This window comes from Oryzias latipes, chromosome 1 (assembly GCF_002234675.1).
Source record: "Oryzias latipes chromosome 1, ASM223467v1".
Taxonomy (NCBI): domain Eukaryota; kingdom Metazoa; phylum Chordata; class Actinopteri; order Beloniformes; family Adrianichthyidae; genus Oryzias; species Oryzias latipes.
The window spans coordinates 29,795,709-29,822,421 of record NC_019859.2 but is presented as its reverse complement, the minus strand read 5'-3'; the positions used below and the strand labels follow the sequence as shown (position 1 = coordinate 29,822,421).

Here is a 26,713-nt window from a genome sequence, read left to right as displayed (position 1 = left end):
GTCCCTTTTATTTAATAATTGCACTTAAGATATTTGTTATTTTTCTGGGCAGCAGAGGAAGATTATGAAATGTATTGCTGTATTTTAACTGGAAAAGTAACTGTAGTTACCGTGCTAAGTAACTAATTACTTTTAAGAGGCAGTAACTTACTCAGTTCTTTTTTGGGCGTTGTATCTAGTAACTATAACTAATTTACTTTTTTCCAACACTGCCTACCAGTTAAGAAAGGTTGCTGCGTCACACCACTGAGCGTTTTAAGTTTAATGACACAAAAACAGAAGTGATGGTGTTTGGGCTGAGCAGCTCCTGAGACCCCTCCACAGTACTTCTGGATCCCCTTGCTCCACATTTAAAACTCTCTGTTTCAAACCTGGGCTTTAAAACGGACTGTGATTTTAAACTTGAATGCAGAATGAGCTGTGTGTTAAAGTTTAGCTTCTTTTATTGGAGGCAGTTAATGAAGGTGAAGCTGTTTTTCCAAAACAGTAATCCATGCTTTCATCGCAGTCCTTTTTCCAAAGTTAGTCAGTCGTCCCTCTTGTGTTTCCAGCTGGTCCAGAGCGCTGCTGCTTGGGATTTGATCAGTGCATGAAAGAGGGACCAGATCACCCCAATCCTGGCTACTCTTTATAGGCTGCTGATGGATTTATGAGTTCTATTTGTCTTGATGTTGAGTCATGGGTTAGGACTTTAAAGTCTTCTTTCTTGAAATGTTTTACCACTTATCCAAGTGGCTTCGTCACTCTTTGACTTGTTTTTAGATCTTTAAATGATCTTCCCCTCTCTCAGTGTCTCTCTCCCTACACCCCAACCCGTGCCTAAGGTCATCTGATCAGTTTCTCCTGCAGATACCGAGGTCTACTGTTACTTCTTTTACCCTCTTAATCTCTGTTTTAATATTTGAGTTTGAATGTATGGTCATGTTAAGACGCAATAAAAGAGAAACTGATTTGGTGTTAATAATCCAATGCATAACAAACCAAATATATACTTACTAGAACAGTCAAATTGACGTTTTATATGACATAACCTTCCTAATTAGGAGCGCAGCGCCACCGTCAGGCCAAGACTCGGTACTGCAGCGGGGCTGGGCAGCGGGCTGGCAGAGCGGCCGCGGCGCTCGGTGTCGGATGCAGGCTGCGCTCCGGTGAGATACCTCTGCGTGTTTGTGTGGTTTTCTGCGGGGGGCGTGTGGGGGTTCGAACACTGTGCTGCCTCCTCGTTTTAAGGATGGAGAGCGGCTCTGCTGTGTACCGGAGCTGCGCGACGATCATCAGCACGATAGAGATCATGGGATGTTGTTCGTCAGCAGACAGCCGCACTGTTATTTGTTCGCTTTGAAAACAGCAGAGATCCGATCGGGAATCTGGTCCGGATCTCTGGGCTCGGTCGGTCCGGATCGGCTTACAACCTGCTGAGAGGCGCCTGCGGGGGGGCTGTGAAGGGTCCCTGCTCTCCATCTGAGCTGCACAGACAGAGACGTCAGTGTGCGTGATCGGCGATGTGATGATTCAGCCCGAGTCCTCCGTCCGGTGCGCGGGGCTCCGCGCTGCTGCTGGGCCGGGATTCGGCCTAACGGGCTAATTTTCGGGCGCTGCCATTGGTCGATTCGAGCATCAGCTGCATCCTGAGCGCGTGGGGGGAGGGGGGCGCTGCCGTCAGCGTAGACTTCTGAGAGCTTCCAGCCGCCTGCCCGCGCGTCACATCTGGGCGGCTGGGGGCCCCGGCGCTCTCCTCCTGGGAGCCAGCAGTCTGCCCCCACTGGAGCTGACTGTAATTAAATCCCACCTGAGAGCGTGAGTCAGCACAGCCTGGACTGCCCTCTGCGGGGGGGTAGCGTGAAACGAGCTGTTGTGTGAGCACGGACAGAGAGAATCATGGGAGAAATGGTGGTGGTGGTGGTGGGTGGGGGGTGATTAAATTAGCAGTTTCTCCTCTGGATGTGTCTCACATGATGACCCACATCATCCTCTCCTCCTCTTCCTCAGGCAGCTCCTCTGTGTGACTCTGCTGAGCAGCTGAAAGTTTAGACTAAAGCAATTTTCTTCAAGTTTTCTTAAAACTTGTATTTTTCAGTAGCACTGCACATATATACTTATATATATATATACTGCAAATATATACTATTTTAGCATCAACAAAGACAGCTTTACATACCTTGTTTATTTCCAAATTTTTACAAGATGAGGACAAATATATTATTCCAAAACAGCAGGTGTCACATGTTATCCTGAACAGAAGTTAGGATGCTGAAATGTTCTTTTTATGCTCTTTTTCCACTTTGGAGAGAAAGTCCTTGTTGACCAAAGTCCCGTAAAAAGACTCACGGATAACTGTGTCTATGTCTACTTTGTCAGCATGATGTGTTAAGGGTCCGAGGTGAACTAGTTAGGCAGAAATGAGTCTGACTTCCTGGTTCCTGGTGAGCAGCGGGGGGACACGTCACCGCCTTCCCAGGGAGATGATCTTTGTGGGGAGGGACGACTGTGAGCTGATGCTGCAGGTAAATGTTTTTCTGTAAACTTTGCTGTCGTGCTGCCAGTATGGACACAGAGGAGTTTACGGTGGCTTTGTCTGATCCAGTCTCGCAGTGTGGACAAACAGCATGCCGTCATCAACTATGAGCCAAACACAGATGAGCATAAAGTGAAGGACCTTGGCAGCCTGAATGGAGTGAGTTTGTCACTGATTTACGGTGTTTTTAACACAAACTCCTATTTCGAAAGTCACTCATACTGTTTGAAACTTGGGTTTGAAATTTAAGCCCACCTCTCAAACCCCATGTACAAATGTGTCTCATTGTGAAACTTTCTTTGAGGTAAACACAACATCTAACCAACAATATGCATCCCTGTTTGTCCTGTAGATTGTGAAGCAACAATGTATAGAGCACACACAGAGATGTTGTTTTGTACTCCTGAGCTTCAGGAACTTGTATGCACTTTTGGCAGCAGTTGTCATTAGCAGTGTTTCACCTCATTGAGAAATTCAGACTCTTCCTTCAGGATTTTATTTCAGTTCATTGTTGTTCGTCATTCACTTATCACAGCTTTCTTATAGTCCATCATCCATTGATCCATCCATCTTCGGAACCCGCTGAGTCCCCTTCAAATTCATATGGGGTGCTGAATGAAGCCTGTCCCTGCTACAATAAAAGGCCTCTTAAAGTCACACTACAGCTTTTCAGGTGATCAGCCTTTGAGCTTCAAAGCCCTTCTGAGACTTTGGTTCTTTTACACCTGCTTGCTTCACTCTCCTGAACATCCACAGTGGCAGTTTGTGGTCCCCGTTCATTCATGACATTCCGGATTGTCTGGAGTTCAGATGGTGGGGGGCAGCAGTCTCAGTAAAGATGTCCAGACCTCCCTCCCACTGACCTCCTCTTCCAGTTCTTCCTACAGTTACATTGGCAAACCCAAGCGAGTTGTTTGTCCCCTGCGTCAGCTTTGGACCCTCCCCTTGGTTGCAAACATACAATGAAGATCAATTTAAAAATCATATTGAACTTGGACCTTCCACATATGATCATCACAGGGACTTGAATCCACAACATGGGTTTTATTCATTTGCGCTATTTGATTCATTTTCTCAGTGGTCCTCTGGATAGTCTTCTAAAGTCACTGAACTGCATGAGGTGTCACTCGCACGTGCACTATAAGACTCTAATTTTCTAATAATTGACCATAATTGGCTTGTTTGTTTACACCAACACACCTTCTCATTCATTTGAATGAGAAGGTGTGTCCAAACTTTTGGTCTGTACTGTATGTTGACTCTTATTTAAATTAAGCTGTTGGCCGTGAAAAAGAAATTGTGTTTTTTGGTTGTTTTGCTATTTGTTCATGTATTGCCAGTTATATTGTAATCGCAATATCGATCACTAGTTTCACAAATTGCGAGTTTTTTCTCATGTCGCGCAGGCCTAATTTCCAAGATGAAAAACTACAAGATCATTTATAAAATGATGTTTTCAACTCACAAACACACATGTTCATAAACACACACACACACATTATCTCACTTGCTGGCATAATCACATATGCAGATGATTAATTGCTGTTAAAAAAAATACAACCTAAATTTCAGTAAAGCTAGGGAGGAAAAAAAGGATCAGAGATCCTAAAAGCCAGTATTTTATTTACAGTTGAATGTGAAAAATGTAAAATGTTAAAACTGGTTGCAGTCCAAAAACATGCTTCATAGGTTGATTATATACTTTAAGTGTCCTTAGGTGTGATTGTTTGACAGACTGGCTACCTGTCCAGGATGTAACCCGCCTTTGCCCAGCAGTCATTGGGACAGGCTCCGACAATCCAGTGACCCTGAAAGGGGTAAAGCAGGTTAAATAGATGGATGTTAAAACCGAGAACCATGACACTTTAATGCATCAAATTTTGACTCTGAGGCTGCTACTGAATGTCTGAAATAGTTAAACAGGGGGAAGAAAAGACAAATATACAAAAAAAAAAAAGATTTAGCTGCCAGTATGATACAAATTTTTGTGAGTACTGACTTCAAGTCTGTAATCTGGTTAATCGTAGAAGGATGTGGTGAGGTGGAATCTTTTAGAGGCAGTAATTAACAAAGGGTCTCCAATCCCGGAAAGAGTGAAAAAGAAACACAAAGCATCAAAGTTTTTGGCAATCTTGTTATCTACAAAGTAAATTATTTTTAAAAATCTCTGTGGATAAGGAACAAGGCCATAATCTTTTGTCCTTCAGAGACTCTCCATCCCTCAGGGACACAATCATATCAGTGACATTACTAAATGATTTAAAAAACTTGTGTGGGTCGACTCCGCCCTCGCCCTCTGTAGTTTTAGCTAAAGCTCCATCGTTAGAGAGGAAGCCATCTGTGAACATGCTCTTGAAGAGCTGTGGTGTCCTGTGGAACCAGACTCCTTTATGATGAACTGTCTAAAGTTGGACATTGTTCTGTGTCAGATGAGTTTGAATGTGACATTTTTATTGGTTGTTATGGAGGCATTGTTTTTCTCCAGGCTTAAGAGCTCAAAGCAGCATCTCTGGTGTTAGGGCAAGGGGCATCAGTACATACACCACACCAGCTTTGGAAAGAACTATAAATGCTGACAGATCTTTAAAGATCTCAGAGGGACACTTGCCCCCCTCCAGACGATGTCTGTTTCAGGGAAGCCTTGTGAGTTTCTGCAGGATGATGAAGAACCACAACTGTAGAGTTACAACAGCATGGCTTCATCCTGGAAGAGTCTGAACTGACAATTGCTACAGTCCAGATCTTCCAGCTGTCCTACAGAGAACATCTGGAGCTTCATTCAAAGAAAAATACATCAAAAATGGCCACAAATTTAAAAAAAAGGCAAGAATGGAACCAAATCAACAATCACACTTCTGAAAGTCAGAACCATGAAGCTATCTTCAGACTGTTTTAGGAGATGAAGAGATTCTGTATTGGTCTTAAGTATTCTGAGACCTGCAGTAGGACTATGTTTGAAATGACATCCCCTAGAGGAAAATAAATGTCAATTTGTCAGATTAAATATGTATGTCATGAGTGTTTGGATGCAAATGAAACATTGGCTCATGTTTCTTACTGTTTGTAAGTTTGAGTTGTCCATCTTTCCATCCATCCATTCTTAAACCCATCTTCTGAACCCTTGTAACCCTAGTGCTATCCTAGGCACTTTAACATTGAGAGTGGGGTCATCTAGACCCCACTAGACAGTGCGCAGTTTTTTTTTTTCAATGATTTGTGATCTTCATGATCTTCATGTGTCCATGGATTACATGAAATCCTCTTCACCATTATCCACCTTTGTCATGGTAGGGATAACACGTCAATGTAAGGGTGGGGTCATAGGATAGCCATGGGTTAATCCCCCTCGTGGTCATGGGGTTAGTGAAGCCTATCCAAGCTACCGCTGGGCGATTGGTAGCCAAGTTTGTTTACATTTTATTCAAATAAAAAAAAAAGCATCCAAACTTTTCTGGGACTTGGGTTGAAATAAGAAAAAGCCTTGGGGGAAGAAATAAATCTGATGTTTTTACCAGCATATGTTCAGGCCATCTCTCTGGTGGCCTCTTGGCATCTGCATGATTCTCACATGTTTCAATCATTTTTCATGATGCTTTTCAATTCAAACTTCTTTGGATTCTTTGTAGACATTTGTCAACGACATCAGAATTCAGGAACAAGTCTACGTCACGCTGAAAATAGAAGACAAGCTGAGGTTTGGATACGATATCCTTCCAGTCTGAACCCAGAGGTGCATGTGGTCTGTACTGTAGCACAATCCAAGCTGGAACGTCTGTTTATTGTATTCTCCCCTGATGCATAATAGAAGAGGTTTTCAGTCACGTTTCCTGCTTTTACCTTAACCTGCCTCACATACCAACCTGTTTACGGTGGTTCGAGGAGAGCTGCTCATTCCTGAGGAGGCCCTCAAGGTGAGATGTCTGCGGCCCAGTGGAGGGAAATGAAAGGTTCCAGCTCATCCTTCAGTTCTTAAAACACCACAACATTCTCAAGACTTTGTAGCTGAATGGATGGAAGAATCCTTAGTACTGAAGTTGGCTTAGATTCCTTTTTTTTGAAAAAAAAAAATTTTTTGCCAGATCAGGCTGCTGCTGAGGCTGTTCAACTTTTCATCTTCCATGTTATGAACCATGCAGGAAAATCTCTGTGGTCACAAGTGCACATCCTGGCAAACTCATTCATCTGTTCAAACACTTAATGAAACCTGTTCTCCTCTTCTCTTCTCTGGGTCTCTGTCTAACTCCAGCACGAAAAGTTGAGCAGCCAGCTTCAGCTGAACCAGAAGAAAACCACAGAGGCTGAATCCTGCAGACCTGAGGCGAGGCCGAGTCAAACGGCAGCAGCATCGACATGTGATGCAGCCACGGCCAAACCGTCTGAGTCCAGCAGGTCCGACGAGAAGACTCTGGGTAAGCTTAAAACCCAGTAAGATGTAGGCTCAAATACTCATGTTTGATTTTTACATACAATTAAATCAGACAATGTGCTCCACGCAATTTATTTTTCTCATTTTGTCTCTCATAGTTGAGGTTTAACCATGAATAAAATTACTGGCCTCTCATCTTTTTAAATGAGAGAACATGCACAATTGGTGGCTGATTTTATACTTATTCCCCCCACTGTACATGTGATAGTTATTGTTTAATTAAATAAATAGTGAATCAAAAAATCTGTATTAAATAGTATTGATACAATAAAGGTGAGAAATAGTAGACAGGTGCTCAAAAGTCAACAAAAGAATTCTGATCATTCAGAAGAATTGACTTTTTTCTTAGTTTATATATTTCTAAAAGTTTTCAGCTTTTTGTTTAGTTCAGGGGATTCCAAACTCTTTGAGAGGTGTGACAGATACTATAAGGTGAAGATGTTTGAGTGCTTTCCAAAGACACACCTAAAGCTATCATCCTTAACTGTACGATTAATTATGTTAAAAATAAAAAGAAACTGTTAAAGAAGAAAAGAAACCTTCAAGAAGCTCCAACTCCTAAAGTTAATTTAGAAACATAAATATTGAATGGCAAACAATATTGATTTAAGTTTAAAGTCCATTCAAAAATAATACAGAAGTCTAAAACATTAGGGTTCATGAGTGTATTCACAGCTATTTTATAGAGCAGCCGCTGTGAATTTTGTCCCAAAGATTGAGACTCTTTGAAGGTTTGTTGGTTTAAGATGTAGATTATTTAAATGTCAGTCAGAAAACCTTAAACCAGACAAATCACTTAACTTATTGAGCAGTTTTCCAGCTTCTGAAATGAATCCAAAATGCTAAATGTCATCATGACATGGGGCCTGGGGGCCACTCTGCTAAAGGTGTGCAGACCACTTTCAGTGAACATGCGGTTTTGGGTCTTTGGATTTTTGGGAGTCGGGACAAAACATGTCCTACAAAAAAAGTCTTATTTATATTAAAAATAAATAGATTTAAAATGATTAAGATACTCACTAAGTGAGATCTTAAGGAATTGTGAGGACTTGTGCTGATAATTATTTTTTGGCGGTATTTTTGATTAAATGTGTGACCAGCTATTAGAAGCCCCAAATTGTTTCTCTTGTCCTCGTCAAGAGGTCACAATAGTCACCAGCATTGAAAAACGTCAATGCTATGGTGAAAAAAAACCTGTTTACCATCGAAATCAGCTTCTAAAATGCGATTGAGTTCTCATGCTCTCATACCACACTTCATTTCTCATACCAAAATGCTCTTACAGTTACTTTTTTCCTGTTGATTTTTTTTATTTTTTACGAATCTGTAGAGGCTCGAAAAACACTTGTAAGATCCATAAGTCAAACCTGCAGAGACTGTGCCCAAATGTCTTATGCAATTAAAATTACTTTACAGGTTTGTATTAAAGGAAAGCATGTCTAGGAAGAAACTGTCAGTTTGGGAGCAAAGGAGACGAACGAGAGAGTATAAATAGTGATTCCAGACAAGACGTATGCTTTGCAAGGTGAGGAAAGACAGAGGTGGAAGAGGAGAGTTCAAGATTAAAATAAAATAATACAGATAGATGAAATGGGAGAAAGGGCACAGAGAAACACAGGTGTTGGAGAGAGGACCAGAGAGGACCCAGGAAGAAGAGAAGGTTTGTGAAGTTGTACTTTTTAGGTTTAATGCAGATAAATAACAGTATGTGTTAAAAATAAGACAAAAAAGTTATTTTTCAATCTATTGGTTCTGCATTTGTTTAAAAAAATACATTTTTTCATAAATTAGAAATGCAAATACCATTTTGTCAAATCTATCAGTTTCCCTTCAGCTCCGCCAGATCATTATCAGCACTGTTGGATGAATGACTTTGGTTTTTTGGGAGGTTTATAAAAATGTTTTTTCTGTTTTTGTTGTTTACGCAATAAAGGACCATCAGATCCAAGGCATTTTTTGTTTAATTCATTTAGGAGTTTTTTCTACGGTGGCGCAATAAAACATAAAAATTGAAACCACCATTATTTTAATTCTGTTTTCAATAAAGAGGTGAATGAAGCCTTAAATATATTACATTTTATTTCATGTCAGAGTATCTAAAGGCTTTTACAACATAAATCTGAGTTTAAGATTCTTGTTGGGCAATTTTAGATACGTAATTTCATATTTTGTCTCACAGAGTTGTCAAAAAATAAACAAAATAAACACACAGCCTAAAATGCATAATTATGTAACCCTAATCAATACAGTGAAAATGTTTTTTAGAGTTATTCTGTGAGGTGATTGTCCCAGCTCTCAAGAATCTGTGCTCTAAAGTGACCTGCAGGCATGGATTGTGACTAACTGAGAGGTTCTGCTAGGAGACACTGCGGTTTTGCACAGAGGAACACCTCTGTATGGTCAGCCCGCCTGGTGGGGAGACGAAGAAGCCGAGGGGCAGCAGCAGCAGCAGCAGCAGCAGCAGGGAAGATCCGAAGAGAAAAACTCAGAACGGAAGAGAGAAAAAGCTGAAGCTGGTATGAGGAAGACAGCATGTAAACAATGTGATCATGACTCCAATGTTTTCTTTAAACTTTACAATTTGCAACACTGGTCTAACCTTTTGGCAGTGTTTTTTCTTCCGGAAAAAATATGACTTTCGTCTTTTATTTTTAGCCTGAGATGCTGTAAAGAGCAGCTCCACTTTGAGTTTCTGCTGGGTGGGTGAGCCATATATCTCTTCAGGAAACTCCAGCCATCCTGAGAAAGACTCATTTTGTTTTAGTGTTCATTATTTTGCAATCCAGCGCTCATGTGAAAGACTGTCTAGTCTTGTATTAAGAGTTCTCCTCATAACTCAGGTCTCAAGTTTCAAGTACCTGCCTAAAGTCTGAGTCTTACTTCAAAGTCCCCACATTTGTTTTAACCACATCTGACTGTTTCAAAGTCCAAAGTTCTGCAAACATGCTCCAATCCAGTGTTTGTAAGCAGGACACCTACAATAATTTCTTTGCATTTATTTTTACAGACACCAAGAAAAGAACAGAAATCACAAAACACAATACCAACCAAGAGGCCAGTTACTTTGAAATCCCATCTAAGGACTCTTCTTCAGCACCAAAAGTGTGTGGAGAACCTTCTTCTCGAGACCAAGATGATGGGCCTTGTGCAGCCGCAGAGCCTTTGCACGGCCACGCCTCCTTTACCATTGAGTTTGACCCTGGAGCTTCAGGCAAAGTGACTGTTAAAGATCGAGTGGCAAAAGCAGGAACAGAGACTCGGCCACGGCCCAAGAGGTCAGTTGGCGAAGAGCTGAGTCCACTTCAGACCGCCATGGTAGCAGCAGAAGTTAAAGTGGCGGACTGGCTGGCCCAGAATGAGCTGCCGTTAACCCTAAAAGAGGCATCTGCAGAGGATGATGGGGAAAGTGTGAAGAGCGATGTTCCTGTGCAGCTGAGAAGCCTTAAAGGTATCTGACATACAACATAACTAATGAAAAAGTGAAAATGTTCTCTAAATACGCATGACGTTTTCCGTTTTGCTGACAGGAAGCAAACATGAGGACGGCACTCAGAGTGATTCTGAAAATGCTCTTGGGGAGCAGCGCAGAGCTGCAGCTCTGGATGAGCGCTCATGGGGGCTCTGGGGTGACGCCAGGACGAAAATAAGAGAGGGGCGCGCAAACGTACCAGAGGGCCTCTTTGCAGAGGAGGACAGTCCCGCTCGCCGTCGCAAACCTTCCTCTTCCAAAGTGGCCAAAGAGTTGGTGGAGAGGCGGCGAGGCTCGGCTCCTGTTCAGCAGAACCGCAGAGACGATTACAGCGACAGAGGAACGTACACGGTTGAGCTGGAGAATGGAGACCGTGAAGACGACGAGGCTAGGAGACTCATTGACAAAGTAAAGATTTGTGTAGAACAAACTTGTCTTTTGCTAATGACTGTCAGTTTTTACACACACGTGTGTGTTTCAGGTGTTTGGTGTGGACGATCACAGTGTTTCCAGGTTAGCGAGCAACGTCCAAAAAGAGAGACCCTCCTCCCACAGATCTGCTGCCAAGAACAGAGGACAGCCTGCATCCTTGAAGACTGAGGTGCACATGTTTACTCTGAAGTGAAAAACAACCAAAAGTATTCTCTGTCCAGCTCTTTGCTCCAATGGTCCCTACATGGATTTCCTCAGCAAACTCCGATTTTGTCTTTTCTTGAGGGATGTTACCTGATCCAATTAGGTAACATCCAACTGTGTCCAGACAACACTACAAAATGACATCAACACTACGGAGAGCCATTTTTAAACGCACAAAGACATGTTTTTCTTTTGTTTGTTTTTTAACTTGTCCTGTCCAACAGCATGGCAGACAGATGAGAGCTGAAGGCCTCTTGTGTTGGACATATTTTACTTTAACAACAGGGGTTATAAATCTTCTGACAAACCAGAGGTATGTCTGAATAAACCCCTTTTGTAATCGAGGCCAAAAAAAAAAAGACATGGTTTTTGATGTTTGGCCAAATCTGAGGCTAAGGAGATTGGTTTCGGGATCTTCCTCCATGTATGGACGTTTTAGCGCCAGGCAGCAATAATCCTGGGACGAGAGATTAGTCCCTCTCTTGAGCACACTTGACTTCTTCTCCAAACATTTTGGGTTTTCACTCCCTCCCATTACTTTTTCTCCTTCCGTTTGTGGTTTGTGGAATGAAGCTAGACTGAATTTTAAGGTGAAGTGTCACTCAAAATTACGGTAACTTTCTTCTTTTGGATGGAGGGGTTGAAAGTTTTCTGATAGGCTTTTTGATTGTGTTTTTGGTGCTAGAAAGATGGCGTTTTCAGTGACACCCTTTCCAACTGTTCAGCTTGGTTCTGTTGGCTTTTGGGGAGCAGAAAACATAGAAACCTTCTTTTTACTTTCAGGATGAACAAAGCTTGTTGTGTTTTTTAAAGACAAAAAGTTTGTTCAAGATGGCCGTGATTACCATAAACCTCTTTGTGGTGGTTGCCATGGTTCCAATTTTGCCTATTAATATTACACTAAACCACAGTTTTTATTTTTATTTTGGCCCCCTGTGTGTTTTACTTTGACACCCCTGACCATTTAATGCAATTGCTGAGTTTTCTTTTTTTAGCACAAACACTTGTCTAGTGTGTGGTGGAAAGGGATATTGTTAGTTTGTAGGTCTATGTACGGTACATTGGGCCAGCATTGACTACCATTATCGAACAGTTGCACATCTACCCCCTATATCTCCTCATGGACTTGATACTTTCCCTTTCTGACCTCTTTGTTTCATCTTGAGTTGAACAAACAGCAACAAACAAGATGATGTCTGATCTCGGGTGTTCCAGTGTTTTGTGTCAGTTTTCCTACACATTATGTGACATTATTTTTTTCATTTAATTGCATTATTTGATTGAAAACAAATTCAAATTGAGACAATGAACAACTCCTTTTGAGGTCAGCTTTTGCTGGTTGTTTTATCCAACTAATGACTGTTTTCTTTGTCTTTGTGAGTTCAGGCCTTGTCTGAAGAGTTGGTGGTGGGTGGTCCTCGCTGGGTGTCTCAGTGGGCGACTCTGGCTGCCAGTCATGTCAGGACTGACCCGGAGGGATCAGGGGGGGAGAACCAAGTCCTGCTCACAGATGATAGAGGTAAGGCTTGAACTTCTGTCACATAATGCTTTTTTGCGAATCCACCCTCATGCACTTTGGAGGTTTCAGGACTGTGTTTAATCACAGCTCAAGCATGTACTTTGATGCAAGACACGCAGACAGGAAAATAGCAGGAGAATTATAAACTAAAACTAGAAGTATTTCTCCTTTTAAACATCCGTTGTGATGTCACAACAACCCAGAAGCACATGCGCATTACATATTAGACAAGCTCCCTGATCTGCACCTTCCATTGTGCACAAGCTCAGGTGTGGGAGAAGAGAAGATGGCACATTGTTCCTTTACCGCACGCATTTTATGTGTGTCTAAGGCTGGATTTTGTTGTTGGCCACACATATTTTGAAATTAATCTTAAAATTAAAGCCCCCAATATGTTCTCCGCATTTGTGTTACCTCTCTGACCGAGTTTGAAGGCTTACTGTCCTGCATTAACCGGAGAGGGTAAAAAAAATTAAAACAAGAAAGAAATCAGGGGACTTTTTTTATTATTGCCTCAATGACACGCCTTCTTTTGAAGAAGCAGAGAGCGAGGACTTTGGGGTGGGGCTGTCTATTACCCGGGCTGAATCTCTGAGGTACCGTAATATCCGGACTATAAGCCGCTACTTTTTTCCTGTGCTTACAGTCCTGCGGCTTATTCAGTGACGCGGCTAATTTATGGATTTAATTGGCGGCCGCCATGTACGTACTTCTGGACTCAGTGTATGGTTTGAATTCTCTATCCAACTCCAAGCAACAAGTCATTTATTTTTCAACACACCGCTTAGCAGCCAAACAGCATGCAGCTCACTTCAGGTCTTAGACATTTCAGTCATGGTTCAACAAAAAGAAACACGCATGCCCAGCCGCATCCCAGTATCCTTTGGTGCCATTAGACCCAACATGCACGTGATCACCGCTATAATATGATGCAGCTTTCAAGTTAAAAGCAATCGTTAAAAGCAGCGTGAAAAAATCCACCATCACCAACGGGTTTGGAAAAGCCGGTCAGCTGCTGACGGAAAAGCTGCAATCTGCAGCTGGGCTGCACGTAAATATGTGGGAATAACAACAGCCTTTATTTTGTCGGGACACGACTGAAAACACAAATTGACGTGGTCGTTTTAACTGTTTCTAAGGACTGAGCGGAATTTTGCTTTGAAAAGCTCACAGCCTCCGTGTGAGCTGGAGACACTGCCGATGGCAGTCTGATGGCTCCCACACGTAACAACGCATCAGCCCCTCATTCACAAAACGTTCAGTATTAAGTCCGATTGCTCTGCACAGACACGATTTGCTCCGTCCACCGGCGCAATGGGGACGAAGCGCTCCTCCTTGGAGCCGCCCTGGCCAGGGGTGTCGGAGAACATAGGAATGGGAGACAAAGAGCCCGCTTGGCGAGCGCGGAGCGCAGAGGCGTTTGTTGTGGAAGGAAACTTCTGACGCACGCGCCGCGCTGAGGCGCGCGTATCGTGCTGAGGAGCGCGCTTTTCAGTCGCCGCTGCTTTATTTTACTGGTGTGTTTTTTTAACCAGCTCTGTTACTCCCATAATGCTGCCGCGACACAAGCGGAAGGAGAGCTGTTCTTCCGTTCGCCCCTCCATCCACTGCTGTTCCTTGCTCATTCATAAACATGTACAACAGTGTGGCGAGCCAGGTTAGACCCGCCTTTAGCCCCCAAGACTCATTGGAAATGGGGTATCGCGGATGTAAATTTCCTCATCATAACTGAGGAATGTAATGTTGATTATATGGTTACTGTTTGTAATTTTATGTATGATACCTAGATTGTCAATAAGTAAAAAAAGATAAAAAAATGAAAATAAAAAAAACCATAACTGAGGAACTTGTGAACAGAATAGAGGTGCATGCTGTTTGGCAGATGTGGGTGTATTCAAATACATGAGCCTGAGGCAAGGCTGTCTCCTCCCACAGTGTGCTAATGAATTGCACTTGGTCTGGGAGTCAGGACGAGATTTGTCAGGCTGACCATGCATGCGGCTTGTACACTGATGCGGTTTGTGTATGTACAAAAGAACTTAAACATCTGGAAATGGGTGGGTGCGGCTTGTCATCGGGTGCATTACGGTAGTCAACAAGCTCCTCTGTTGCAAGGCCCCAGGAGTGGATGAAGTCCGCCCTGAGTACCTCAAGTCTCTCTGGATGCTGTCGGAGTGTCTCGGCTGACATGTCTCTGCAGCGTCGCGTGGCAGTCGAGAACTGTACCACTGGACTGGCAGACGGGGTGGTGGTTCCCCTCTTTAAGAAGGGGCACCGGAGGGTGTGTTCCAACTACAGTGAATTATACTCCTCAGCCTAGGTGGGAAAGTCTATGCCAGGGTACTGGAGAGGAGAGTCCGTCCGATAGTTGAACCTCGGATTCAGGAACAACAGTCCGGTTTCCGTCCTGGTCGTGGAACAGTGGACCAGCTCTATACCCTATCTAGGGTGCTGGGGGGATTGTGGGAGAACGCTTACCCAGTCCATATGTGTTTTGTGGATTTGGAGAAGGCGTTTGACCACGTCCCCCGTGGTATCCTGTGGAGGGTGCTCTGGGAGTATGGGGTCCGGGGAGCCTTACTGAGGGCTGTCCGGTCTCTGTATGACCGGAGTAAGAGTTTGGTTTGCATAGCCGGCAGTAAGTCAGACCTGTTCCCGGTCCACGTTGGACTCCGGCAGGGCTGCCCTTTATCACCAGTTCTGTTCACAGTTTTTATGGACAGAATTTCTAGGCGCAGCCAGGGGCCGGAGGGGATCTGGTTTGGGGACCACAGGATTTCCTCTCTGCTTTTTGCAGATGAGGTTGTCCTGTTGGCTTAATCGAGCCAGGACCTCCAGCGTGCATTGGGGCGGTTTGCAGCCGAGTGTGAAGCGGCTGGGATGAGGGTCAGCACCGCTAAATCTGAGGCCATGGTTCTTGACCGGAGAAGGGTAGTCTGCCATCTCTCGGTGGGTGGAGTCTCCCTGCCCCAGGTGGAGGAGTTTAACTATCTGGGGGTCTTGTTCACGAGTGAGGGAAGATCGGAGCGCGAGATCGACAGGCGGATCGGAGCGGCGTCCGTAGTTATGCGGTCGCTGTATCGGTCCGTTGTGGTGAAGAGAGAGCTGAGCCGAAAAGCAAAGCTCTCAATTTACCGGTCGATCTTCGTTCCAATACTCACCTATGGTCATGAGCTATGGGTCATGACCGAAAGAACGAGGTCCCGAATACAAGCGGCTGAAATGAGCTTCCTCCGTAGGGTGGCGGGGCCCTCCCTTAGAGATAGGGTGAGAAGCTTGGCCACCCGCGGAGAGCTCGGAGTAGAACCGCTTCTCCTCCACATCGAAAGACGCCAGTTGAAGTGGCTCGGGCATCTAGTCTGGATGCCTCCTGGACGCCTCCCTGGAGAGGTGTTCCGGGCATGTCCCACTGGGCGGAGGCCCCGGGGAAGACCCAGGACATGCTGGAGAGACTACATCTCTCGGCTGGCCTGGGAACGCCTTGGGGTCTCCCCAGAGGAGCAGGAGGAAGTGGCTGGGACGAGGGAAGTCTGGGCATCTCTGCTCAGTCTGCTGCCCCTGCGACCCGGCTCCGGATAAGCAGAGGAAGATGGATGGATGGATGGCCTCAATGAAAATAAGAAAAACATCAGAAAGTTCTGGAGGCCTGAGCAGGCTGGCTCCCCATCCTGCAGCGGTTTTCTGTCTGGCCGCCAGCTCGCCCCCCGGGAGCCTACATAGGGATCAAGATCGCTGCAGTTCCATCGGCCCTGTGACAGACTGTCCAGGGTGTACCCGTACTGGCGATTTGGTTCAGACGGTACAGACAGGTACCAAATTGTGCTGCACCGCTGAAATCGCGCAGCTGCCAGACCTCCTTGCCACACCTGTCGCTCAAATCGCGCCACAGGTCCTCAGATCCACAATTTGTATCATTGACTTAACATTAAAACCGGCCGCTTCTGCCACGACTCGCATTCGGTGTGAACGCAACTTAACTTTAACCAGTATTCCTAAACTTAACCACCCTATGGGGGGATTTTTAAACTTTATTCAGTGTTAAAAAATCTCTTTTAGTGTCAAATTTAGAAACTTAACACTTGTGCTATAAACATCCAATACTCTGTGTTTTAAAATGCAACTACAAAGAGTGTTGTTCCAACTCTATCCTTGTGTTTTATATGTAACACTTTCAAAAGTGTTGTTTTAACTCAATCTAGAGTGGAGTTACACACTTTCAAAATGTTCAAATGAATTTTCAATCTGAGCGTTCATATCTTGACAAACATGTGACTCTGCTTTATTTCTGCCTTTTTTATCTGGCAACACCAGTGAAATATTGAAACTCAAGTTGACTTCAAAGGTGGAAGTTGCTGTTTCCATGCAATTGAACGTCATTTCTCCTCATTTGTGGAGCCCAGTTAGGGTTTGCCATAAGAAAAGCTGCTCTTCAGCTCTTGAACATGTGCTTCACTTGGTTCAGCTTGCTGGCTTCACATGTGAAAAACATTTTAGGCAACATGACAAAACCTCTCGCATGAAGTGCAGATTTTTGCTCCTGAGCTTCTTCTCTACGCTGTTGTACTCTGTCTTGGTTTGGCCATGATTGGTCAAATGTCCAAGCTTCCAAAAACAATGTTTCACTGTGAATATTTTCTCTTTCAGCTGAAATTGGTGAATCCAGCCGCTCATCCTCTGGGCATGCAGAGCGTAAGAGAAGAACCTTACCTCAGCCACCTGGTGAGCATCTCCTGCTGGGAAGGAGGACCCTGGGAGGGGGTCCGCTTACAGAGTTGGGAGAGAAACAGGACACAGAGCTGCAGGAAAAGGAGAGCCAGGAGGAGCGGGTGGCCAGAGGGAAGGGCCAGCCTGGCCGTGGCAGTGGCGCCGTGGGAAGTCACAGCAGCAGCCCCAGTCGATCCTCGCCGGCAAAATCTCAGGATAGTGGGGGGGGCAGATCTGCTCATTCAGGCATGTTGGCCAATCTGCCCCCTCGCCCTCTGACCAGCGGGGAGAAGAGAATGGAAGAAGCTCTGAGAAGGAGAAAGGAAGAAGACAAGGCGAGGGAAAGCAGTGGGAAGTCTTTACTGAGGCAGGAGAGTTTTACTGTGGAGAGACAGACCTCCAACATTCCCATTGAGCTCATACCGCGCATCGATGGCTCCTCGGCCTACAGAACTCAGAGCAAAGAGCCGGGCATCGACTGCACTGCGCTGCAGAAAGACTCGGAGGCTGTGGCAGCCTTTTTGGAGACCATCGTGTCAGACCAGGGCGACCCCCCAAGTCAGTCCATTGAGGGCTCCATGTCACCAGAGTCTGATGTGGACACCACGAGCACAGTCAGCCAGGCTGAGGGAGCCAGGAAGGTGGTCCAGAAACGGCGCCCACTGACAGGACAGCAGAAAGAGAGGACAGTTGTCTGCTCATCTAACAAGGGTTCTTCTGGGGGCAGGGAGGCTCAAGACCGCAAGATCAAGAGCAAAGCTCCTGCCCCCCAACAGGCAGGTCGCCCATGGACATCCCTGGACCTCACTGATGATGACGTGAACTCAAACTCTCTGCTGTCAGATCCACAGCCCACCTCCACACAGCAGCCTAGAGGTTTGGTTCCTCGAGCCCAAACTGGGACCTCAACAGCCAGCACCAAGTCCAGCCGGGCTAAGATGATGCAGCCCCCACCTTCTTCTGGAACCAACAAAGCCACCAATGCCCCCAAGCCCAGGCCCACCAGGACGTCCCTGTTAAGACGAAACCGGTTAGGGGACTCCTCAGACACTGAGCCAGCTGATCTGGACCGAATGTCAGTGGCCTCTGAGGCGTCCACGGCCAGCTCCACCTCCAGGACAGGGATGGCTAAAAGAGGCATGTCCAGAATCGAGGCTCTAGCACAGCCGAGAAGGCCAAGAGTGGGCTCCCCATCTGCTCAGAGCGACTCTGAGGCCACAGTGACGAGGGGCCGGGGTTTGGGGACCCGCGGCTTAGCTAGTGAATATGCCTTCAAACATGGGCCGAGGGGGTCCAGTTTGAGCTCAGTGTCTGGACCCAGAGCCAGAGCCAACAGCGTCTCCAAGCTTCCAGATAAAAGCAAAGGAGGCTCCTCTTTTGCACCCGTCACACATCCATGTAAGTGAAAAAATCCCAGTATTAACATCCAAACTTCCACTTTCAAAATTTGTGTCAGCACCCTGTATCATTCTGCATCTCAAACCTTTGTCCTCAGCTGGAACCCGATGGCGCCGTCTTCCCATGGATTACGCCTCAACTTCTGAGGATGAGTATGGATCCAACCGCCACACATCCAAGCAGGGGCCAATCCCTTCCACCAGGGTGGCCCAGTCAAGCGGGTCTGCGCCAGCAACCCCAAACCCTGCAGGCATGGCTGCCTTAAGGCAAAATTCCAGAGATCAGGATGAGTACATGAGAGACTGGACCACACACAGCGAGGAAATTGCCAGGTAAGGTGGGCCACAGGTGGCATTTCTTTAGGACGTACTGTACATGATCGCTCAGATGTTGAGAAAATAAAGGAGATGTTAAACTGTGATCCAGAGAACAAGAATACATAAATCTGCTGCCTTTTGGTAGCTTTTAGCACAAGCAGGCTCTCCCCACCACCTGTGGTAGTTGTCAGCCTTATCTGCCTGTAGTATTTCCACCTCAAAAACAGTTTTTTATATGCAGGGAACTTTTCCATTTTCTCCTTTTTATGAGGAGTGAGTGACATGTCTGATTGCTCAGATGTTTAATTATTATCAAGAATTCCTGCTGGAGGCAACAAAAACCACTGAGTCACAGGAATGGCAGTGAGAAATGGTTAAAAAAAAAAAGACCTACACCTGAAAGCTGCTGCAGTGCAGAGTACAGTGCAGGGTTGCACCAGTTACTGCAGCCCTATTAATGTTTTCCTAGACATGCAGCATATTTAAAACACCCCACAGTTCTTTGAGGTATAATTAGCAGACTGGATCAGATGCTGATCCCATCCATCAGATTCTGGGTGTGGGATGTTCTTGATGCTGTGGTTTGTGCTCTAACGTTGTGTTTAAAGTTTGAAGATCACCTAGTCAACAGCAGAAAATGCCGCTTGCACGTGTCACAGAGGAATTTGTGTTTCATCATTAGGATTAGTCAAGATTTAGCCAAAGACTTGGCCATGTTGGCCCGAGAAATCCATGACGTAGCCGGAGAGATCGACTCGGTCAGCCCTGCAGCCACTGACCCTGCAGCTCGGGTAAATCCTTGCACAGCTTTCCTGTTTGCTGCAGAATCTTTAATCATTCTGCCTGACCCTGAATTATTATGTTTGTTGTGAATGCTTCATTACTTTGTTGACTGACTCATCTTTTTTGTGCATTTTAAGGTGGAAGAGGCTTTATTTGAAGACAGCTTGGATGGGGGTGGTGTCTTGACGGAATCCTGTGGCATCATGGGAACCAACGGTCAGTCTGTGGAGCTTCGCCAGCGAGGCTTGGGCGCGCCACGCTCCCGCTCCATCCGCAGACAAACGTGGAACAGAGATGATGTAAGTCGACACTGAAGGAGTTGTGTCAAAAAAAAAGCTTCATTTTAGCTTAAGCATTTACAAAAGTCTACCACTAAAAGGAAGTGGTAATGAAGCTGTCTCCAAATTGTTATTTGGATTCAAAGCATGAAAATGAATCAGGGGATGCATCTGCATCTGATTGAAACTCATTTGATATGTACGGTGGCCGAAAGGTGCAACAAAAGTTTACATTTAAGATACAACCACAAAGCCCTGGACAAATGAACAAATACTGAAACACTACAGCAAATCACAGAACAAATTACCGAGTCCTGTAACACCACAGCAAATCCAGGTGCAAATTACCAAATGCCGAACCACAAAAAGAAACCCCGTTACAAATGACCAAATCCAGAAACACAACACGAAAGCGAAGACATGGCTTCTAACAGAAAGGGACGTGATATAAAACCAATTGTGTGTAGTCTTTAACCCTTATGCTATCCTAGACACTTTAACATTGGGAGGTGGGTCATCTAGACCCACTAGACAGTGCGCTAAACCTTTTTTCTTCAATGATTTGTGATCTTTACAGGTGTCCATGGATTACATGAAATCTTTCCACTTTTGTCCACCTTTGTCATGGGTTAAAAATTATTTATTACTGTTTTCTTCATGTGGACATTATAAATACACAAAATTGTCCAACAGCATTTTTTTAATTGTATTACTACAATGCAATTTACAACAATGTTTAGCAAGGTAAAGTTTTTCGTCACTTCTGGTATTAGGGGTATTCCCTTCCCCAGCAGCTGCTCACATTTGATAATTTTTCTCCATCTTCTGCTGTCGTATTTTGCACTTGCCGGTCAGCCGTTTAACAGTAAGGGAAACCCTTATTACCGGAAGTGACGCAAAAACATTACTTTGTTATACATTGTTGTAATTTTTACTGTAGTGGTTTTTAAAAAAAAATGCTTTTACATGTATTTATAATCCCTTTTCTGTGTCTCCACTGGTCACTTGTAACTGGGTTGCGTTTTGTGATTCAGTATTTGGTCATTTGCTCCCGGATTTGCTTTTGGTTTCAGGACTCTGTAATTTGTTCCGTGATTTGGTGTTTTGTTTCAGTTTTTGTTCATTTGTACTGGGATTTGTTGTTGTTGTATCTTAAATGCGAACGAATCTTGCACTTCTCGGCCACCGTAGATACGTCACTTCAGGTAATTTTGATGACTTTCATTTTTGTTGAGGCGGTTACTTTTCAAATGCACAGATGTTGAATGAGGTGTTCTGCTTGGCAGCATCAGGCTGCTTTTAACTTTGCCTTTTAAAACCTGCAGAAATATGTCAACAGCATCAGAGCGGGCCTAGAGTTTGAACGTTTTTCCTATTTTTTTCATAGACTGTCTTTATTCTGGACAATGTAGGAATCCCTTGAGTACAAATCAGTGCAAAAGGTTTTCATGCGTTTTTTCAGGCTCTCCTCGATGGCCTTCTGCTGGCTTCTGTGACTCAGCTCTCCTCCAGAATACGTCAGTCTGTGGACAAAACTACATGCAAAATCAGGTGAGTGCTCCTGTACTCAGCATTTTTAACCAAATTCCTCATTTTTAGCATGTTTGGATTTTCTATTATTAAAAAAAACTCACAGCTGGAGACTAAGATGTAAAGCATCAAGATTTTCATCTGTGTTTTACTGTGACAGACTAGTGCAGACTGTTAACTAAAATAATCATGATTTGTGCAATTTTTCCACAACCTGTCCTTAAGGATCCTCTTTAAAGACAAAGACCGCAAATGGGAGGACATTGAGTCGAAGCTTCAGGAAGAACATGAATCCCTGCTGCTCAAGAGCTCCAGCAAGGTGATGCATGACAGCTGTTAGGAACAGAGAAATACACTGTATGAGAGCAAACAGCAGACTGCTGCTCAAGAAAAACAACGAGATGAGACGTTTTTTATGAAGAAAGAAAAATTGTTTAATAAAGTCGCTTCCATGCAAACACATAAATCCTTCCTTGAACCAGGCTGTCCTTAAGTGAACCCCGTGGAAGTGTGCCTTGCTCTGGCAGCGACTGCAGAGCTCATAAACCTTATTTGAGGGTGAACTGCACTTCTTTACTGCCAGGACAGATTTAATCAAACCGATTTAATGTCAGAGTGAACTTTGCCCCATGAGACCAAACTTTTTATTGATGTTCCTAACAGGAAGTTTCATCCATTGTTGAAGACCTGCGGAGGGTGGAGACACAGCTGGCAGGTATGGATCCTTCCAGATCAGATCAGCTGCTAACAGGGGGGTTTCTGTGGGCCCAAGCCACAGTCTTGACATCCTTCTGTTATCAAGTAAAATAACAAAAATAAGTGATCCAGGCTTCTTAAGGTCGTTTGAACAAATAAAAACAAAGTTCAACACCTCAATAATGTGTCCACTTTTCAAACTTTAAAACCAAAAACACAACTGGAAAAAACAACAACTGGAGAACAATCTGAATGACAGAGCTCAGCCAAACTGAAGATCAGCCAATAAGACTGACGCCTAAAGTGAAAAACACAATGAGTCACCATCTTTGCCAGTGTTTATGCAACAAAACCTTAGAAGGTTGTCACATCTGTTTGGCCGTTGCAGGTGATGAACAGAAATCAATCAAACTGGTTTTATAGAATGAAATACTTTGAAATCTAAGATGCAAGAGTACAACAATACAAATACACCCACAACTGTTCCTCAAAAACAAACAGTGATGATCCCTGTGGGATGCTGGAGTCACGTCAGTATTTTTTTCACTGTGGTAAACTTTTTCTAAAGCTTGGTGGGGGGGGGGGGGGGGGACTCCATTCTTCAAGGTCCATCTAGAAACCTAACTGAACTGTTGTTCCTTATTAAAATGCCCATAAATTTGTTTCTAATAATGGCAATAATGGAAACTATATTCCATTTTCATTGTTCTGACACAGTGCTCCACATTATTTTAAACATTCTTGTACTGTCACAGGGGTCACTGGGGTTGCTGGAGCCAATCCCGGATACTTTAGGCTGAAGCTGGGGTACGGCCTATACAGTTGGCAGTACTACAGTAATTCGCAGAGAAAATCTGGTTTTAAAAACAGCTGAAGCATCCACTGCAGCGTGATAAAAACACACCAGAGCCTTTTCACAGCAAGTGCGCCACAGATTTCTATTCGACATTCCAACCATTTTGATTTCTTTATGCCTTAATGAAGAGTTTATCTCTGCTGCCAATTTTATTTATTAATACATTTTTAACATGGCTTGGGGGACTTAATGTACTTGCAATGACTGCATTTTGCAACTGTGACAGCCAACCGCCAGCAGTGACATCAAACTATACTAACATTCACTTTACTTGTTTGTTTTCGCTTCAAACTGGCAGTAATTGACATGATGGTGGACCCCGATGGAACACTGGATGCCTTATCAAATCTGGGGCTGACCAGTCCCCTTGCTGACCAGAGGGCCGGCCCAGGAGCTCAGATGGGGGCGTCGACATTGGAGCCTGAAGCAGCGTCCTCCAACACAGCGCTCAAAGGACTGTTTAAAGCCCAGAGATCATCAGAGGCGACAGACCGAGACACACAGCCACAGTCATCTCTTGATCCTACAAACAGAGGGAAGGAAACCACCCCTGCATGTAAGAACGGTTCTGAAACCTCTGAACCATTTTGTGATGTGAAGTCAAAAGGGTCTGTTTTTTCATAGTAAGTTTGAGACTGAAAGGTCAGCAATGCCCTTTCTCCAGCTGGACTTCATGAAAGCAGGAAGATCCTTTTTGGATTCACAGATTGCTGAAAGTCCGCTTATAGTGTCAACTGCTGAGCTTTGAAAGGAGCGGCTTTTATCAAGCCTTTGGTGTTTTTGTACTGCAGCTCATTCTTAATATCCATTTTCCCACAAATATTTGATAAAGTTAAATTGTCACGTTTAGAATATATGTCATCCTCAAATGTTTTAAATCTATTTTAAATGCTGATGTGCACCTTTGAATCCTTGTTTGTGACAAAAGTCAGAAACTTGCATTAGAAAAAGTCTAAAGAAATGTCTGTGTGCGCTGCCACATAATATTAAAAGCATACATATATTTTTATCCTTACAATTCTTTCAGAAACAACCCTTTAAAAACGTAAATGTAAATGTGAGATGAAATCCAATGCTTCAGACAGAAACCCAAGTGTAGCCTCAGAAAAGTATTTTTTTTCCCATATATAGACTGTCACAAGTGGCCTGACCCAAACAATCACAGAGAGTGGAAGAAAAAGGATCAATTCTAGTGTTTGCACTTTCACAGAGGAATCTCCCCATTTCTGACGCAGAGCTCAACACTTTCTTTACACAAAAGCAGAGTTTGAGAGCAGCTGTTCCAACACAAATGCTTCAGAAAAGTGCTTCTGATGACAGACGTCGTGTTGCAGCAGTGTCAGACGGGGACCTCACGCCCTCCGCTGCATGTGTTCCATTCAAATGCAACAGATCATTTGTGATCGGCAGAGTTCCTCCAGTTGGAGTTTACACTCGAATGTAACCAGAACTGCTGACAACATTTTCACCAAAAAGAGCTTTAATATGACTGGAACTGTACTTTGTGTCGGCATATGGGGATCGGTTTGTTTTGTATAACTCTTTTTTAATTGTTGTTGGGTTAAATGTTGACCTTGCAATATGTCCTTGTTTGTCTCATTTTCAATAAAATGCATGATGAGCTGTGTTTGCTGCTGCTTTCATATTAAAAAGCATCACCTACATATATTTTTCAGTTTGTCGATATTCAAAATATAGTTGGTCGAACTATATTTTCAATAACTCAAAAAAAGAATTAATATTTCCTCATTTAACATCATATAAATAATTGAACAATTAGTGCATGTCCTCCTGAAGGAGATTGTTCTCGAGAGACCACCAGCTCAAGAGCCCTGGGCTTTGCAGCAGAACAACGATCTAAACACAGCAGAAGATTCACTTCTGAAAGTATCACAAACAGAAGAAAAAGTCAGCTGTGAGGGTGGTGTAGTCACAGACCTCAAACTGTCTGTTTGCCAAGACAAATAAACGCGCATACTAATGCTAAAATGCACATGTTGCAGCCATAGTTATTCTAAGAAACAATGCCAGCATCAGCCAACAAACTCTGTGGCTTCTCAGATTGTAGTTTTGTTTTAGAATAAGACTTTCGGCATCTCCATGTCAGTTCTTTGGACATTGTGCTTAGTGTACTTAGAGCCACATAAAGTGACCTTTGTAGAAAAGACGTTCCTAATGTTTCCTCAGGTTTCAGTGCTGTCACTTTCACTTGCACTGTCAGAACTCTAAAGGTGACTGATGCGAGAATCCTTGAGAGCTGCTGAACATCTGCTGCTCCTTGACCTCTGAGGTTGGTTGACTTACTAGAGATTTCCTGCTTCTCTGCTCTCTTGCTTAAGTTTTTTTTTTTCAGTGTAGGCAGCTAAAACATCTTAATGCACCAGGCTGGCCTTTTTAATTATTATGTTTGAGTAATGCTATTGTGTTTTCATTTTCTCATTCATTATTCATTCATTATTAATTAGTTTTTTACTTAAAAAAAATGCACCGGATCCAGCTTTATGGCATGGTGCCTTATCCTACTGGAAGTAGCTAACAGCAGATGGTACACCGTGGTCATAAAGGGATGGACATGATCAGCAACAAGACTCAGGTAGGCTATGGCATTGTATCCATGCTCAGTTGTTACTAAAGGGGCCAAAATATGCCAAGAAAATATCCCCTGAACCATCACACCACCACCGGTATGAACTGTTGATACTAGGCAGGATGGATCCATGCTCAAAGACCTGCCACTCACTGGATATTTTCTCTTTTTTCAGAGCATTCTCTGTCAATTCTAGAGATAGTTGTGGGTGAAAATCCCAGTAATTTAGCAGTTTCTTCTGGTATTATATTCTTTTTCTGCTTCATCTAGAAACTTTGTAAAAACTGTGCTCTTACCAGTATGTCAATCATTCTGTTTTAAACCAAATCAAGGTTAGACTTAGATGTAACAGACATCCACCAAAGACAAAAATCCCTTTTTTTCAAGACGAGTTCAGCTTGTCTTGTATTTTTCATGGATGGGTGCTGTGAAACACTTTTCTGTTCTTGCTTTATCGTCTGTCACCCCCCCCCCCCATCACCACCATCACTTCTCCACAGATGTGTCAGCGGCAGGTTTCCAACATCACTCAGAAGACACCACAGCATCCACTGGCTCTAAAGATGCATGTACTGATCAACATTATTTATTTGCTATGGGGCTCCGCTAAACTAGGTGTATCTGTAGATGATCAGAGCACAAAACAAGGTAAATGACTCAACATTTCCTGGAAAATGGATTTCCCTGGTGGAAAAAACCCCAGAACAGATCAGTATTAAAAAGTTTGATGAAGTTTGAATACATGGGGCAGCGAGCAGCGCACCAAATAGATAGGAGAAATGCAGATCTGAATGTGTAAAGACAGCGTCCGCTTAAAGCATAATTCTACAACCAACTGACAGAGGAGAACATAGCACGGAGTAGAGCACCACAGCAAAACTGCTGCTGACAAACGATTGGTTTAGCAATGACCACTCTGAGTTAGAAAAAAATAAAATAAAATAAAGTCAAACCATTTTTACTCTATTTTCCCCCAGCACTGACTTTGGTGACAACAGA

The 26,713-nt window shown here is 43.8% G+C and overlaps 1 protein-coding gene across 1 annotated transcript; it reads left to right on the top strand.

Annotated features, from left to right (window-relative positions):
- Positions 1-1,052: 1,052 nt before the first annotated feature.
- On the top strand, positions 1,053-24,754 carry LOC101156065 (centrosomal protein of 170 kDa). The gene is made up of 19 exons (XM_023960174.1): positions 1,053-1,148; positions 2,359-2,504; positions 2,585-2,674; positions 6,142-6,220; positions 6,368-6,426; positions 6,762-6,924; positions 9,302-9,457; positions 9,949-10,389; positions 10,469-10,818; positions 10,892-11,011; positions 12,433-12,565; positions 17,210-18,667; positions 18,765-18,999; positions 19,667-19,775; positions 19,905-20,066; positions 21,508-21,596; positions 21,801-21,894; positions 22,239-22,290; positions 23,426-24,754. Exons 2-19 carry the CDS (start codon positions 2,400-2,402, stop codon positions 23,749-23,751), a joined length of 4,221 nt encoding a protein of 1,406 aa, XP_023815942.1. The 5' UTR covers positions 1,053-1,148; positions 2,359-2,399; the 3' UTR covers positions 23,752-24,754.
- The last annotated feature ends 1,959 nt before the right edge of the window (positions 24,755-26,713 follow it).